The sequence below is a fragment of the Molothrus aeneus genome, chromosome 28 (assembly GCF_037042795.1).
Source record: "Molothrus aeneus isolate 106 chromosome 28, BPBGC_Maene_1.0, whole genome shotgun sequence".
NCBI classification, from domain to species: Eukaryota; Metazoa; Chordata; class Aves; order Passeriformes; family Icteridae; genus Molothrus; species Molothrus aeneus.
Genome location: NC_089673.1, coordinates 2,381,274 through 2,396,795, shown reverse-complemented (window position 1 = coordinate 2,396,795; position 15,522 = coordinate 2,381,274). Strand labels below are relative to the sequence as shown.

At 47.8% G+C, this 15,522-nt stretch overlaps 3 protein-coding genes across 4 annotated transcripts; 2 read left to right on the top strand and 1 right to left on the bottom strand.

The window, feature by feature from the left end:
• Window positions 1-2,052: 2,052 nt before the first annotated feature.
• LOC136567253 (olfactory receptor 10A5-like) lies at window positions 2,053-10,765 on the bottom strand. Of its 2 annotated transcripts, none has more exons than XM_066566784.1 (3): window positions 10,731-10,765; window positions 3,833-3,931; window positions 2,053-3,003 (listed from the first exon to the last, which is right to left on the bottom strand). In XM_066566784.1, the coding sequence occupies exon 3, from the start codon at window positions 3,001-3,003 to the stop codon at window positions 2,053-2,055; it is 951 nt and encodes a 316-aa protein (XP_066422881.1). In that variant the 5' UTR covers window positions 3,833-3,931; window positions 10,731-10,765. The 2 variants fall into 2 exon arrangements, with proteins under 2 accessions (XP_066422881.1, XP_066422882.1); XM_066566785.1 differs by lacking the exon at window positions 10,731-10,765 and adding an exon at window positions 4,234-4,255.
• On the top strand, window positions 8,557-10,729 carry LOC136567254 (cathepsin G-like). The gene is made up of 4 exons (XM_066566787.1): window positions 8,557-8,648; window positions 9,102-9,400; window positions 9,517-9,774; window positions 10,313-10,729. Exons 1-4 carry the CDS (start codon window positions 8,591-8,593, stop codon window positions 10,490-10,492), a joined length of 795 nt encoding a protein of 264 aa, XP_066422884.1. The 5' UTR covers window positions 8,557-8,590; the 3' UTR covers window positions 10,493-10,729.
• A 2,022-nt stretch (window positions 10,766-12,787) lies between the features above and the next one.
• On the top strand, window positions 12,788-15,205 carry LOC136567165 (cathepsin G-like). Its single transcript, XM_066566665.1, has 5 exons — window positions 12,788-12,880; window positions 13,319-13,472; window positions 13,968-14,109; window positions 14,226-14,483; window positions 15,026-15,205. Exons 1-5 carry the CDS (start codon window positions 12,823-12,825, stop codon window positions 15,203-15,205), a joined length of 792 nt encoding a protein of 263 aa, XP_066422762.1. The 5' UTR covers window positions 12,788-12,822.
• Window positions 15,206-15,522: the final 317 nt, after the last annotated feature.

Genomic DNA, 15,522 nt, shown 5'->3' with positions numbered 1-15,522 from the left:
GAACCATAAACTGTGGCAGCGTGTTGAGCTCAGCAACCCATTTAAATCAGTACCAATTTTTGCCAGAAAAAGTGAATTAATTAGTTATTGAATACCCCTTCACACAGACTTCTGAAAATAATTAATAGAAAGAAAGTAATGTGTTAAAATAAACTATTTTTTAAAATGCATTCTTCCATAAAAGTGCTAGAATCAATAGTTCACATATTGGGGCTGGGGAGATGAATCCAGGCACAAACTTCTGCCCTGCTCTGTTTTTGAAGCTGTGATGCACTGAATGACATAATTTAACCAGAATTTCCCTTTTTTAATAGAGGAGACAGAATGGTGGAAGTGTGAGCTCAGCTCTAGCAAAACCCATGGCTGTGGTCCTTAGGGACCAAAAATCAGGGCTCCTTGCTAGAGGTGAAATTCTGATTTACAGCAGCCAGAAACCTGCCTTGTTTCCTACCACCCCCGTTTCTGTTTGGGGCATCCTTCATGCACATGTGGAAACAGAAGAGAGGAATTCAGGAAAAAGAGAAAGGTGCTGATAGTGCTTGGTGAGAGGGCACTGCAGCAGGAATAAAAAAGGTTTGTTCCAGATGGATGAGTTATTGTGGATGTCTCTTTCTCCTTGGACCAGAGTCTGAAACATCTTTTAAAAAGGCAAATTAAAAGCTTTAACCATTTGGAATGCAATGTCCCTTAAAGTGATTAACACTACTGTTATTATACTAGTGATTAAACTATTTTTTAAAAGAAATGCTTTTTTCAGTGTTATCTTTTTGAGTAATAAAACAAGAAAAAAATATTCTCTGTTTTTAGAGAGGTAAAAGTAAATCAGCTCCCAGAAGCAAAGTCTGTGGAAATGTAAATGAAGTTTCATTAACTCTTTCTCCAGTGTTCCAATTATAAAGGAAAAAGTGTTTCAACAATCCAGAGACAAGTTAAGTTCCCTAGAGGAGTCTAAGAAACAACATTGCCAAATGCAATTAACACTCTGTCATTAACTCGTTGTTGTGAAGTTTCTGAAGTCAGGCAATGACTTCATCCTGAGATGTCTTACGTTGCCTTCCTCTTTTACAAGCAAGCTAAACCAAAAAAAGAACATTAGACTCAATTTTAGTGCCCTTTTCTGCCTTTATGGCCAGTCAGATGAAACAGAGAGACCTCAGAGGTCAGCATGGCCACATTGGTAGTGAAGATTTCTTTTTCTTGACCTCAAGATGGAAAGCACAGATTGAATGCTGCAGGCTCTGGCCCAGGCTATTCACCAAGCCAGAGCACTTCTTGTATCCAGAATAAACTGCAAAACCCTCCCAAATAAATACTCCCAGGTTGTAGCAGCCCTTTTCTCTGTGTGCTAATCCTCTGGCTCAGCTAATCCTCTGGAAATGCTTCTTTTCATGCCTGGATGAATTTCTCCAGCTGGGACTTGCAGAATGTTCTTATCCCATGGCTCAGACTCCGCAGTGCTTGGAGGGTGTGGGCACTGCATGGCATTAAATGCTGAGTTCTTGCTGGAAATAAGGAATGGCCATCAGTTAATCTTCCTTTCCTTCCCTTTCCCCACACCTTAAATGAAAAACACAAGGCTCTGAAAGAAGTGAACTGATTTCCTCACTACTGCCATTCAGTGGATCTCTTTTCTGCCGGAAGGAATGGAAAACATATAAAAGGGGGGGAAAAAAAAGGCAGAGCAAAACATGGAGTCCCTATCAATTAATGTGTGCTTAGCCTGGAAAATTCACTTTAAAAGTATTTCTTCAGTAAGAGGGTCAGGAGAACTCCTGCAATGGAAGTGAGGAGCTGCAGCCTGGATATCTGAATTAGACATGGGAAGTGCTCTGCTTCAGAAGAAATGTCTGGTATATATATTGTACTCCTAAGGAAGAGATGGAGATAGAAATTCCAAATAATTTGCTTCTGAAGCAAAGAATAAAGACAAAATATTTCCAAGTGTGAAACAGAACTTTGTGCCTGTAGTTTCCCCTGAGCTAGTAAACCATCAGAACTCACCAAAATTGGAAATAAGGTTTTTAATCCACACATTCATGGACAAGAAAATCTTTATTTCTTCATCAACACAGCCATCCCTCTGATTAGTACTTCTTTCACTTCTTTATTCCTCAGGCTGTAAATCAGTGGGTTTAAAGTGGGAATGACAGTGGTGTATATGAGAGCCAGGACTTTCTTAGCCTCCTGTGAATTTTTGGATTTTGGCTGTAAGTAAATCAAAGTCCCACTGGCGCAGTACAACGTTACCACAGTAAGGTGTGAGGAACAGGTGGAGAAGGTCTTGTGCCTGCTCTCTGCAGAGGAAATCCTCAGGATGCTGGAGATGATGCAGGTGTAGGACAGCAGGATGAGGCAGAAGGGCGTGAAGATGACGAGCACCGTGGCTGAGATCAGCTGCCGCTCGTAGCGCGACGTGTCCGCGCACGCGAGCAGCACCAGCGGCGGGATGTCACAGAAGAAGTAGTTGATCCTCCTGGGCCCACAGAAGGACAGGGTGAACACCCAGGCTGTCTGCAGCACCGACACCACCTGGCCACTGCAGCAGGAGAGCAGCACCATGGAGAGGCAAGCCCTGGTGCTCATGATGGCCGGGTACCTCAGCGGGCGGCACACGGCCACGTAGCGATCGTAGGCCATGGCTGCCAGCAGGTACCACTCAGTGGACGCCAAGGAAACCACACAGTAGAGCTGTGTGACACAGCCCAGGTAGGAGATGCTCCTGTCCTCTGACAGGATGTTTACCAGCATCTTGGGGACGACCACTGAGGCTGTGGAAATATCCAGGAAGGACAGGACGCGGAGGAAGAAGTACATGGGCGTGTGGAGGGTGGGGTGAGCTGTGGCCATGCAGATGAGGAGGTTCCCGATGAGAGTCATGCTGTAAATGAAGCAGATTGTGAAGAACAGCAGGTGCTGGAGTTCTGGGTGGCTGGACAACCCAGAGAGGATGAATTCACTCAGCAGGGTGTGGTTTCCTGCATCTTGTTCCTCTGCTGGCTCCATCTGGGAGGAATCAGACAGACTGTCAGACCAGGATCACACTGCTTCCAACCAGGAGCCTCTTGGGGATGCCTGGAGATCTGCTGGATCAAAGGGAGGAAGTCTAGAGCAGGCTGGGCTGAGCACATTGAGAAGGAAGTGGCTGGAAATGCGTGGTGCCAGTGCCCTCCAAGTGTCATTGTTTGGTGGTGTCCCCAAGCCTTTGACCAAGAGGAGCTGGCATTGAAGGGGTGGCTCCATCCTGGGTGCAGGGTTAGCTGCTGAGGATCTGCTCTCCCCCCACATGTCAGGTCTGTGCTCCCAGGCACTTCCTGCAGTCAGGGGAACGCCCAGGTGACAACTGAAACACCCACAGACCACAGAAAGAAAGAAAAACCCTTGTGCTGCCTTAGGGAGCAGTGGGAAATGCTCCTTGCACTCTGTTTCTCCTCCTGAGTGGGCTGACAGTGCAGGCAGCCTCTCTCCGGGACATCTGAAGTTCAGAGCAACCCAACTTCAGATGAGAGCCAGGGAAGTTCAGGCTGTGGGAGGCTTTGGCTCACATTCACATCAACCCCCAGCTGCCAGGAGGACAGAAATGTTTCCAAGAGCCCAGCTGTGGGCAAAACACTCCCAAATGGAGCAAGCAGAAGCTGTGAAGGGAAGCCCTAAGCCAACTCCTTGTCCACAAAAACACCCACAGAGCAAAGAAACCAGCACCAAAGTAAACCAAACAAAAAATCCTGTCTGTAGGCAGGCAAAGGAAGAAGGAATCATTCCAGGCAGAGGTACCCATGGGGAATGATGAGGAAATGCAGAGGGAGAAGCTCAGGACCATCCATTCATGACTCACATGGCCTTGTTCCCCTGAGAAGTGCTGCTGTGTGAGGGATGATCACAAAGTGCTGGACCTGCTCTGTCTTCTCACTGCCCAGGATGGGAAACTGAGGCACTGAAAGAGAAAAGATCTGTTGAGTTTGTGAGGGTCCTCAGGATGAGGCGAGAGATGAGTGAATCTGACTCCATGTTCTTAGAAGGCTATGGTATTATTTATATTATATTATATTATATTATATTATATTATATTATATTATATTATATTATATTATATTATATTATATTATATTATATTTATACTAAAGAAAGAGAAAGATACAGACAGAAGGCTTAACAAGAATGAATAATAAAAACTTGTGACTCCTCAGAGCCTTGACACAGCTGGCCATGATTGGCCATTAAGTTAAAACAACTCACATGTTGGATAAATAATTTCCAGACCACATTCCAGAGCAGCAAACACAGGTGAAGCTCAGGCTTCTCAGCTTCACAGGAGAAAATCCTGGGCAAAGAGATTGCTTTATTATACTGTATTGTTCTATACTATATTACCCTAGTACTATATTACACTATATTACACTATACTTTCTCCCTCGGACAAGGGGTGGGAATGATGCATCTGACTCCATCTTATCAGAAAGCTAATTAATTACTTTATTATACTTTATTATTCTATACTATATTACACTATATTATACTATATTACACTATATTATTCTATACTATATTACACAATTACTATGTTACACTATATTGCACTATTGCTATATTACACTACAGTACACTATATTATTACTATATTACACTATTTTATAGTATATTACACTATATTATTTTTATATTACATTATATTATTACTATATTACACTGTAGTACACTATATTATTACTATATGACACTATTTTATACTATATTACACTATATTATTATTATATTACATTATATTATATTATAACTATATTACACTATATTCCCTCCCCCTGACAAGGAGAGAGAAATGATGCATCTGATTCCATGTTATCAGAAAGTTAATCAATTATTATACTTTATTATTCTATACTACATTACACTATATTACATTACATCTAAACTGAACCTGCCAAGCACTCACTCTGCACACACTGCACAGAATCTCGTGGCTGTCAGTGACAGTCCTGACACACACACACACACACACACCTGGCCCTGACAGGCCAAGGAAACAAATCACCATCACTGTGGGTAAACAATCTCCATGTTGCATTCTACTCTGGCACAAACACAGGCACAGCAAATAATAAGAATTGTTTTCCCTTTCTCTGAGGTTCAGAGAATGTGAAATGCAGAAATATTCTTGGGGAGAATTGTGCCTTGCTCTTCTCTGTGAGGAGAAATGTGGTGACACCACTCTGTCTGTGACTGACACAGGACATCTTCCACCCCTGGGTTTTATGACCTAAACACAAAGCTGTGGATCCTGGAGCCACAGATTACTGAAACACACAAGCACAATAAGGCAACTCCCAATATTCTCAGATATTGGATGCTCTGATGTATTTTAAAGGGATCTTTCTGGGTTTGGCTGTTTCCATTACCACAGGGATGAAAGGACACTTTTGGAGTGGTATTTCAACAGAGCCTGTGCATGACAGATAGAGAATGACATGAAAAGCTCCCTGCAGTCTCTATCAGCACACATTCCCACTGCTTTTAACTTGTTAGATCCATGTAGCTGAAGTGGAAACCACCTAACTCTGCCCTCCAAGCCCATGTGAAAGTTTTAAACTATTGCTGTGATCTTTAGCTCTTTATTAAAGTCAAAAACATCCACAGCAGCCACTGTTTTACTGACAGTTCATCTTTTATTCCCTAATTCAGAACACCTCTCAGAAACAACTCTCAATTTATGTAATTTGTGTAAAAACAAGTAAACTTCTTTTTGTAGTAAGTTTTGGCCTTGGCTCTTCCTTGGATTTCCTTTATACGTTCACAGTAGACATGTTGAAGTAAAGTGTCCTACCTGCAGCAATTCTGCTATCCAGTGCCTCCAAAATGGTTCATTCCAATTTTGATAGAAGTATTTCCCTTGTTTTCTTACATTGGGAATGGTGTTGGGCTGATGATTCCTACTGTCAGCTTACACTGAAGATTAAAAATTATTTAAATTATTTTAATTATTTATAAATGATTTCAAATTATTTTAAATGCAGACAGTCTTCTGCCACAACTGGAATAATCTGTTGGCATTAGCACATGGCATATACCATAGAAAGTCAGCCAAGGACTTGTCTCACAGAGAGGAGGAAAGGGAATTTGTTAGATTTGTTTCAACTCAGTTGAAAGCTGATAGGCCTCAAAGCATTTCTATTTTTTGCCCATAAAGGGAACAGCTGAGCTGCCTCTGCTGCTTAAATAGAGTCTCTTGAAATCCCCAAATCCCCTAGAGGTGGGGTTGATTTAATCTGATTTCAGAGCTGTCAGGGATGGTTGTTCAGAGCTGTGCTCCCTCTGTGGGCAAGGGGATGTAGCAAACATCCTCCCACCAGCACTGAAACGCTGTTCTGGATGGAGCCCTCCCTCACTGTCTGCAAAGAGGGACCCGAGGGACTCCTGCACACACACAGGCATTCCTCTCTTACATGCCCAGGGCTGTGAGCTCTGCATCCTCACCAGCTGGGGACTGATTGTTAACCTGAAAGGGCTGAGCAGCCGCTGGAAGCATCAAGGGATGTGTGACTCCAAGGGCAGAATTAGCCTGGTGCTGCCTTTGTTTAATTGGACTGGTGCCTTTAGAGGCAGTGCTGTCTCTGCTGGGAGAGTTTTCATTCAACTCCAGCCTCTCACAGCTCATTCTTCAATTTTAGTGACTGCTTGTCAACTGTGAATCCTTCCTTCCTTCCTTCCTTCCTTCCTTCCTTCCTTCCTTCCTTCCTTCCTTCCTTCCTTCCTTCCTTCCTTCCTTCCTTCCTTCCTTCCTTCCTTCCTTCCTTCCTTCCTTCCTTCCTTCCTTCCTTCCTTCCTTCCTTCCTTCCTTCCTTCCTTCCTTCCTTCCTTCCTTCCTTCCTTCCTTCCTTCCTTCCTTCCTTCCTTCCTTCCTTCCTTCCTTCCTTCCTTCCTTCCTTCCTTCCTTCCTTCCTTCCTTCCTTCCGCTATGAGGAGCATCACCCTCTGATGTAGTCAGAGACAACTGGTCTGGGAAAAGACTGAGAACCAGAGAATGAGAACCAAGTTTACATCAAAGGAAAAAGGATCAATAACAAAAAGGAGATTGAAGTGAGAGGGGGAAATGAAGCTTCTTCATTCGGTATCAGTGACTGAATCTTTTAATTCCACAGAATTTGCTTCTTACCCATACAAGAGAGGGTAGCAAACAGAGGTTTCTTTTCTGTAGCCATCTGATGGCAGGCAAATGCTGGTGATCTCCTGAGCCAATCACCCTGTGTGGTCAGCAGAGAGGAAAAAATCACTCTGAAGATGGACTTCATGTGAATTTTCCAGATCTTCCATTCCTTCTGAAATTGTACTTTCCCCCAAACAGCTTCCAGGAGGATCCCCAGGACAGGCAGTACAGCCCATGGCCTTTTTAGAACACAGGGTAAGGGGCAATGCCAGTGTGCTCTGGAGGATTTATTTGTGGGCTTTCTCTAGATCAAAGCCATGTAAAATTGGGAACATCCTGGAGGTTTCATTGGAGGCTCATGGAAACAGGGGCTGAGTCCCTTCCAGGCTGTAACACCGAACCAGAGCTGCCAGGGAGGACTCCGAGAGGGCCCAGGCAGGGCTGCTCCCTTCTCATGGGGACACCCTGAGCCTGGTCCTCACCTGAGCTCCAGCTGTGTCTCAGCCAGCCCTGCACCTGTCACCATCACATTTTCAGGAAAAATCCCTTTGCCAGGATTTCTTCTCCTGGGAAGCTGAGAAGCCTCAGAAAAAAAGGAAAACAATAACATCTCATTTGCTTCTCCTGTGTTTTGCTGCTTTGGAATGTGGTTGGAGATTGTTTATCCAACAGGTGGTTGTTTGGTGAGTTTCATGTGAATTGTTTTGACTTGATGACCAATCACAGTCACGCTTTGTCAGACTCTGAGAAGCGAGTCATGAGTTTTAAAATATTATCTTGTTAGCATTCTGCAAGTAACCTTTCTCTATTCTTTAGTATAGTTTAAGTATAGCATTCTTTACTATAATATAGTAACATAATAAATTACCTTTCTGAGAACATGGAGTCAGATTCATCATTTCCTCCCCACGATGGGGGACTATGAAAATACCACATTACACCTGGCCAGGGTTTCTCAAGGACATCTCTGATGGTAATCAGCCCCTCTGATAAAAACCAGGAACTATACCTGACCCTGGCCAGCTCTCCCCATTGCTATCAGGGGATGGGGAAACAAAAAACAAAAAAACCCAACAACAACAACAAAAAAATCCAGTTGAAAGCAGCCCACATGCAGGGTCCCAGAGGCTCTCTCCAAAGGTCTCTGATGGGATTTGCACTCAACAAACACCTCTTTCCTCTCCCTGTGCACTGTGGGTGCTCTGAACCAGCCCAGATCTCTCCATTTTTTGAGAAGATTGTGACAAAAGCGCAGAGAACGTGACATGAGCCCCTCACCAAGCCACAGTTTGGGGGTTGTGAGAACAAAAGCAGTAAATGACACAGCTAGAGGCAGGCTGAGGTTTCCTGTGTCAGCTCCACATGACATATATACAGGTTCTGGACCTGCCATTCTGTACCTGTCTCCTGCCTGGCCACAGCTACTGCTTTGTCTCATCAGGACAGTGGTGGGAGATGCTGCTGCTCCTTCTGCTCACAAATGCTTTTGTCCTTCTGCCCTGGGCTGGGGCTGGTGAGTACACAGAGATGGGCCTTGGGCAGGAAGATGCAAGGGCACAGATGGACTCTGAGCAGTCAGTCTCAGGCAAGGCTCCTGCCTCACCTTCTCTCCTGTCTCTGCTCTCCCACTTTCCTCTCTCCTCTCATCTCCCAGCTCAGCCTGTGCCTGAAGCCAGTGAGGCATTAGAGGCACTAGAGCTGTGCCCTTGGTGGCATTTGAGTCATCCAGAGCCAGGGCTGATCAGACTCCCGTCAGTGCTGCTTGTCTTTCTCTCCTTTGGGCAGCCCCATTGCCTTGGACAGCCGCAGGAAGGAGAATTGTTGGGATCACTGGCACCTGGCATTAGAGGATGAGCCTTTCCTTTCATGCAGCCCCAAACTTGACAGGAAACAGCAGCATTAATTAAATAAATAAATTAACATTTATATTTAACATTCATATTAACATTTCCCATCTCTCTTCCAGAAAGGATCATTGGTGGAAAGGAAGCTGATGCCCACTCCAGACCCTACATGGCTTATTTAAAAATTCAAAGTGGCTCAGCACCCAGTTACTGTGGCGGGTTCCTGATTCGCCCAGACGCAGTGCTCTCAGCAGCTCACTGTGTGCATAAAAAAGGGAGGACAGTGAGGGTCACTGTGATTCTGGGGGCCCACAATGTAAACAAACGAGAACGAAGCCAGCAAAAGATCCGTGTGGGACAATGGGTCATCCATCCTGAATATTCCCCTGATGACTTGAAAAATGACATTGTGCTGCTGAAGGTATGGCCCAACAGATCCTTCCTGCCTGAGGGATCTCCCCCTGCTCACCTCCCCAAACTCTGGACTTGCTCCTAATCCTTTGCTGCCTCTAACCCCGTGTTCTCTCTGCCTGACAGCTGAAGCCAAGGGCCAGGATCAATAAGAATGTGCAGTTTATCTCCATCCCCAGGAGAAATGAACGTTTGAGAGAAGGAGCTTTATGCACAGTGTCTGGTTGGGGCTGGACATCTGTGACAGGAAACAAGACTAACGTGATGAGAGAAGTGAAACTGAAGGTGCAAGAGAAGAAAATCTGTCAGCAGCTTTTCCCTAACTACCAGCGTCAGTCTATGATCTGTGTTGGTGATGAAAACCATAAAAAATCAACTTACAAGGTAAGTGTTGTTTTGGGCTGCAAGCTTGGGAGGAGGTTGGCAATGGAAATTCAGCTTAGTTCCCGGGTGAAAGCAAAAGGACACCAGAATGAACCAGGACCTTCAGAATGATGAGCTGAGGGTCCTCACAGAAGCTCTGAAGCTGATGTGCTCCCTGAATTGGGGTGCATTTTCCAACTATCAGCAACAGTTGCTTTTTTACTTACCTGGGGATGTTCTACCCAGCCTGACCAGTGCTTTGGGGTGTAAATTCCTTGTGATATCCTTGCTCAGATGGCTTAGCTATTTCCCCATGTCTAACGTCAATGTTCTTTTAGAGTTTTTGAAACTCCGAGAGCCTCCAGGCCTGAATTGCTTCATGGGTGGCTTAGAGGAGTAGTGAGGCAGCTACAAACGCTGGGAGCTGGGTCTGGAGGGAGGGAGGTGCTTGGAAGAGGAGGTTCATCCCCTGGAGGGAGGGAAGAGGAAACTTCCTGCTTAAGGCAGGGAGAGCTGAGCTATGGCATGTCTGACCCCTCTCACTCCTTTCATGGCACAGGGTGATTCTGGTGGCCCATTAGTCTGCAATAAGAAGGCTCATGGCATTGTTTCTCATGCACGTGAACAAAACCTCTTCCCTGAGGTATTCACCAGGATCTCATACTTTGAGCCCTGGATCCGTAAGGAGCTGCAGAAATTTTCACTCCAAGATATTCCTGGCTCTCCATCCTCTGACTAAAATGCTCTTTGCCCCTTCTCCACAATGCATCCAACACCTGCTGGTGCTCAGAAGCTCCCAGGGGCAGCTGAAGTGGAGTCAGAGAAGCCCCTGTGGTGCAGGCACAGCTTTGGCACTGAGTCTCCGTGGCAAGCTACAAATGCAGCTCCCAAGTACACCCAGCTTCCCATTGCTCCCTTCCTCCCACTGCTGCTCCAGCTCTGCTTCTGGCCATCAATAAAAGCATGTTCAAACTCACTTGTGTCTGCAGCCTTCTTGGGAGCTGGATTCAAACCCTGAGTGTGAGAATGAGGAGGTGACTGACATTGTGTCCTGGTCGTGGGGGTTGATTGGCACACGTGCCAGGAGTGGCCGTGCCCTGCCTCTGCTGCTGGCAGCCAGGATCGCGGTTCAGCCACTGGCTGGGGTCCTAAACCACCAGAGGCATCCGATAAATGTGGATCCAAGCCCGAAGCATCAGTGCAAAGGAAAAAAGGAAGGACTCTTTCTTGCTTCTTCGAGCTGCTTCAGTTCTTTCCCACGCAGGAGCGGTGCCGGGGTGGCGCCGCGTGGCATCGGCAGCGCGGCACAGGAGCTGCTCCTTCCCGCGGCAGGAGCAGCGCCGAAGCGGGGCAGGGACACAACAGCCGTGGGCAGCGGCAGCGGCAGCGATCTCTCCCAGGGCAGGAGCGCGGCAGCGGATGCCACACTGTGGCACACGCCATGGAGCTTAGGAGAGCTCCACGGAGGATTGAGACTTAACAGCAGCAACTGCTGAGTCATGATGAGACAGCAAAATAAGCTCCTGTCTTCTACCCCTCGCCCCAATGCTTATCTCTGTAACCTCATAGGTCGCTTTTCCCTAACCCTTACCATTGGACAGGTTTGGATCCCCCTATACCCTATAAAAAGGGGCTGGTTTAGCCCATTCGGCAGAAGAAGAGCTGTCGCTGGAACCCTTCGCAGACTCCCCAATAAACCATCGCTGTGGAACCACCAGGACCTCTCCTTCTCCTCTCTCGCCTCTGCTTCTGCCTCAGCCAAAGGCGCCCTAGCAAGGCAGCAAAGAGCTGAAATCCTGAGAGAGCTGAGAATCACTAAAGAGCTGCAATCACTGAGCTTGCTCAGGGCAGCCTGCGGCGGCTGCGAGCTGAGTGGGTATCCGGGCACTCTGTCTCCCACAGGGACTGAGTTATCCGGACTGTCCTGCATTGCTCGGTGATAAGGCCAGGATCGGGACTTATCACCCCGTGGGTGTTCTTCTTTCTCGCGGCAGAGAGCGGTGCTGGCTGCAAAGAGCTGCCCCATGCAGGTGCCGGCAGAACACAGGCGAAGCCACGCGGCTCAAAGAGGGGGCAGTGGCAGAGAGTGCGCAAAAGAGAAAAACAGTGGCGTTAACGCAAGAGGGGATGGAATCCAGGGAGGGACTGTCGGGCTAGCAAGGAGGGGTCTGGGGGACACATGTAAACATAGCCTAGAGCGGGAAAGCCGCAGATCCTGGAGGTTTCATTGGCTCATGGCCAAAGGAGGCTCATGGAAACAGGGGCTGAGTCCCTTCCAGGCTGTAACACCGAACCAGAGCTGCCAGGGAGGACTGAGAGAGGGCCCAGGCAGGGCTGCTCCCTTCTCATGGGGACACCCTGAGCCTGGTCCTCACCTGAGCTCCAGCTGTGTCTCAGCCAGCCCTGCACCTGCCCAGAGCACCTGCTGGACTGGACTGGGCTCACAGAATGACTCCCCAGCTGCACCTCAGACTTGCTCATCACCATGGACTTGTCAGATCCCCATGAACACCAGGGCTGAGGTGATGGGGCTCCACTGGCCTTGTCCCTTAGTGACCCTGACTGGTGGTTTCTGATTTCCCAAGGACATCTCTGATGGCAGTCAGCCCCTCTGATAAAAACCAGGAACTTTGCCTGACCCTGGCCAGCTCTCCCTATTGCTATCAGAGGACAGGGGGAAACAAAAAACAAAAAGAAAAAAAAAATCCAGGAGGAAGCACCCTTCATGCAGGGTCCCAGAGGCTCTCTCCAAAGGACTCTGATGGGATATACACGTACCAGACACCCCTTTCCTCTCCCTGTGCACTGTGGGTGCTCTGAACCAGCCCAGATCTCTCCAGCTTTTTGAGAAGATTGTGACAAAAGCGCAGAGAACGTGACATGAGCCCCTCACCAAGCCACAGTTTGGGGGTTGTGAGACCAAAACAGTAAATGACACAGCTAGAGGCAGGCTGAGGTTTCCTGTGTCAGCTCCACATGACATATATAGAGGTTCTGGACCTGCCATTCTGTACCTGTCTCCTGCCTGGCCACAGCTACTGCTTTGTCTCATCAGGACAGTGGTGGGAGATGCTGCTGCTCCTTCTGCTCACAAATGCTTTTGTCCTTCTGCCCTGGGCTGGGGCTGGTGAGTACACAGAGATGGGCCTTGGGCAGGAAGATGCAAGGGCACAGATGGACTCTGAGCAGTCAGTCTCAGGCAAGGCTCCTGCCTCACCTTCTCTCCTGTCTCTGCTCTCCCACTTTCCTCTCTCCTCTCATCTCCCAGCTCAGCCTGTGCCTGAAGCCAATGAGGCATTAGAGGCACTAGAGCTGTGCCCTTGATGGCATTTGAGTCATCCAGAGCCAGGGCTGGTCAGACTCCCGTCAGTGCTGCTTGTCTTTCTCTCCTTTGGGCAGCCCCACTGCCTTGGACAGCCGCAGGAAGGAGAGATGTTGGGATCACTGGCACCTGGCATTAGAGGATGAGCCTTTCCTTTCATGCAGCCCCAAACTTGACAGGAAACAGCAGCATATTAACATTTGTATTTGACATTCATATTAACATTTCCCATCTCTCTTCCAGGAAGGATCATTGGTGGACAAAAAGTTAAGGCCCACTCCAGACCCTACATGGCTTTTTTAGAAGTTCAAAATAAGACAAACAGTAGTAAGTGTGGAGGGTTCCTGATTCGCCCAGACGCAGTGCTCTCAGCAGCTCACTGTATGGATATAAAAAAGTAAGACTCCATTGTTCTTGCACAGGTGATTTTTTCCAGTCTCACATTGTCCCAGAGGTCACAGCCCTGCTCTGGGCTGAAACAGTACCCTGTGTCTCTTGAGGCAGAGCAGGGATCTCTGGAGCTGAGCTCTCCTCTGTGAGTGCAGGAATTGTCTGCCTGATTGGGGCTGAGTGTCCTTGGGGACAGGAATGCTCACAGGGGTCTCCAGGGTCATGGTTCCTCCCATGGCTTAGAGCTGCTGCTGCTGCTGCTGGAGAAGGGCTCCAGTGTCTCCCCTGCCCTGCTTCCCTTTGTGCTCAGCACGGGGCAGCTGCCACCTGTGTCAGTGTGGGGTGAGGGATCCTCAGCTGGGCTCTGGAAGGAGCCCAGGTGAGAGAGGAGAACTTGCTGAGAGCTGCTCTGGGGGGGTTTCTCAAACACCACCTCCCTCAGCCACCTGCCCTGGGGCTGTTCCTGTCAATGCAGCTGGGATGTGTTGGTGTTTCCTGGCAGCATAGTGAACGTCACTGTGATTCTGGGGGCCCACAACATAATGGACGAAGAATGTAGCCAGCAGAAGATCTGTGCTGCAAAATGGGTCATCCATCCTAAATATTCCCGTAATGTCGGGAAAAATGACATTGTGCTGCTGAAGGTATGGCCCAACAGATCCTTCCTGCCTGAGGGATCTCCCCCTGCTCACCTCCCCAAACTCTGAACTTGCTCCTAATCCTTTGCTGGTTCTAACCCCGTGTTCTCTCTGCCTGACAGCTGGAGGAAAATGCTGAGATCAATGAGAATGTGCGATGTATTTCCATTCCCAAGAAAAATGAACGTGTGAGAGTAGGAGATTTATGCACGGTGTCTGGCTGGGGATGGACATCTAAGAAAGGGGTGATGAGTGATGTCTTGAGGGAGGTGGAACTGGAGGTGCAAAATGAGGAAGTATGTGAGCAGCTTTCCAGGAGATACCAGCGTCACTCTATGATCTGTGTTGGTGATGAAAACAGTGAAAATGTAACTTCCCATGTAAGTGTTGTTTTGGGCTGCAAGCTTGGGAGGAGGCTGGCAAAGGAAATTCAGCTTAGTTCCCGGGTGAAAGCAAAAGGACACCCCAATGAACCAGGACCTTCAGAATGATGAGCTGAGGGTCCTCACAGAAGCTCTGAAGCTGATGTGCTCCCCGAATTGGGGTGCATTTTCCAACTATCAGCAACAGTTGCTTTTTTACTTACCTGAGGATGTTCTACCCAGCCTGACCAGTGCTTTGGGGTGTAAATTCCTTGTGATATCCTTGCTCAGATGGCTTAGCTATTTCCCCATGTCTGAAGTAGGTAAATGTTCTTTTAGAGTTTTTGAAACTCCGAGAGCCTCCAGGCCCGAATTCTTTCATGGGTGGCTTAGAGGAGTAGTGAGGCAGCTACAAACGCTGGGAGCTGGGTCTGGAGGGAGGGAGGTGCTTGGAAGAGGAGGTTCATCCCCTGGAGGGAGGGAAGAGGAAAATTGCTGCTTAAGGCAGGGAGAGCTGAGCTGTGGCATGTCTGACCCCTCTCACTCCTTTCATGGCACAGGGTGATTCTGGTGGCCCATTAGTCTGCAATGAGAAGGCTCATGGCATTGTTTCTCATGGATGTGGTGGCCGTCTCTCCCCTGAGGTATTCACCAGGATCTCATACTTTGAGCCCTGGATCCGTAAGCAGCTAAAGAAGTTTTCACGCAAGGCAATTTCTTGCTTTCCATTCTCTGACTAAAATGCTCATTGCCCCTTCTCCACAATGCATCCAACACCTGCTGGTGCTCAGAAGCTCCCAGGGGCAGCTGAGGTGGAGTCAGAGAAGCCCCTGTGGTGCAGGCACAGCTTTGGCACTGAGTCTCCGTGGCAAGCTACAAATGCAGCTCCCAAGTACACCCAGCTTCCCATTGCTCCCTTCCTCCCACTGCTGCTCCAGCTCTGCTTCTGGCCATCAATAAAAGCATGTTCAAACTCACTTGTCTCTGCAGCCTTCTTGGGAGCTGGATTCAAACCCTGAGTGTGAGAATGAGGAGGTGACATTCAGGTTCCTAAAAC

Bases quoted from the DNA above. Each gene is read 5' to 3' on its own strand.
- LOC136567253 (XM_066566784.1), bottom strand. From the start codon at position 3,003: ATGGAGCCAGCAGAGGAACAAGATGCAGGAAACCACACCCTGCTGAGT.
- LOC136567254 (XM_066566787.1), top strand. From the start codon at position 8,591: ATGCTGCTGCTCCTTCTGCTCACAAATGCTTTTGTCCTTCTGCCCTGG. The intron at 8,649-9,101 runs GTGAGTACACAG...TCTCTCTTCCAG, and splicing joins TCTGCCCTGGGCTGGGGCTG to AAAGGATCATTGGTGGAAAG. The intron at 9,401-9,516 runs GTATGGCCCAAC...TCTGCCTGACAG, and splicing joins ATGACATTGTGCTGCTGAAG to CTGAAGCCAAGGGCCAGGAT.
- LOC136567165 (XM_066566665.1), top strand. From the start codon at position 12,823: ATGCTGCTGCTCCTTCTGCTCACAAATGCTTTTGTCCTTCTGCCCTGG. The intron at 13,473-13,967 runs GTAAGACTCCAT...GTTTCCTGGCAG, and splicing joins CACTGTATGGATATAAAAAA to CATAGTGAACGTCACTGTGA. The intron at 14,110-14,225 runs GTATGGCCCAAC...TCTGCCTGACAG, and splicing joins ATGACATTGTGCTGCTGAAG to CTGGAGGAAAATGCTGAGAT.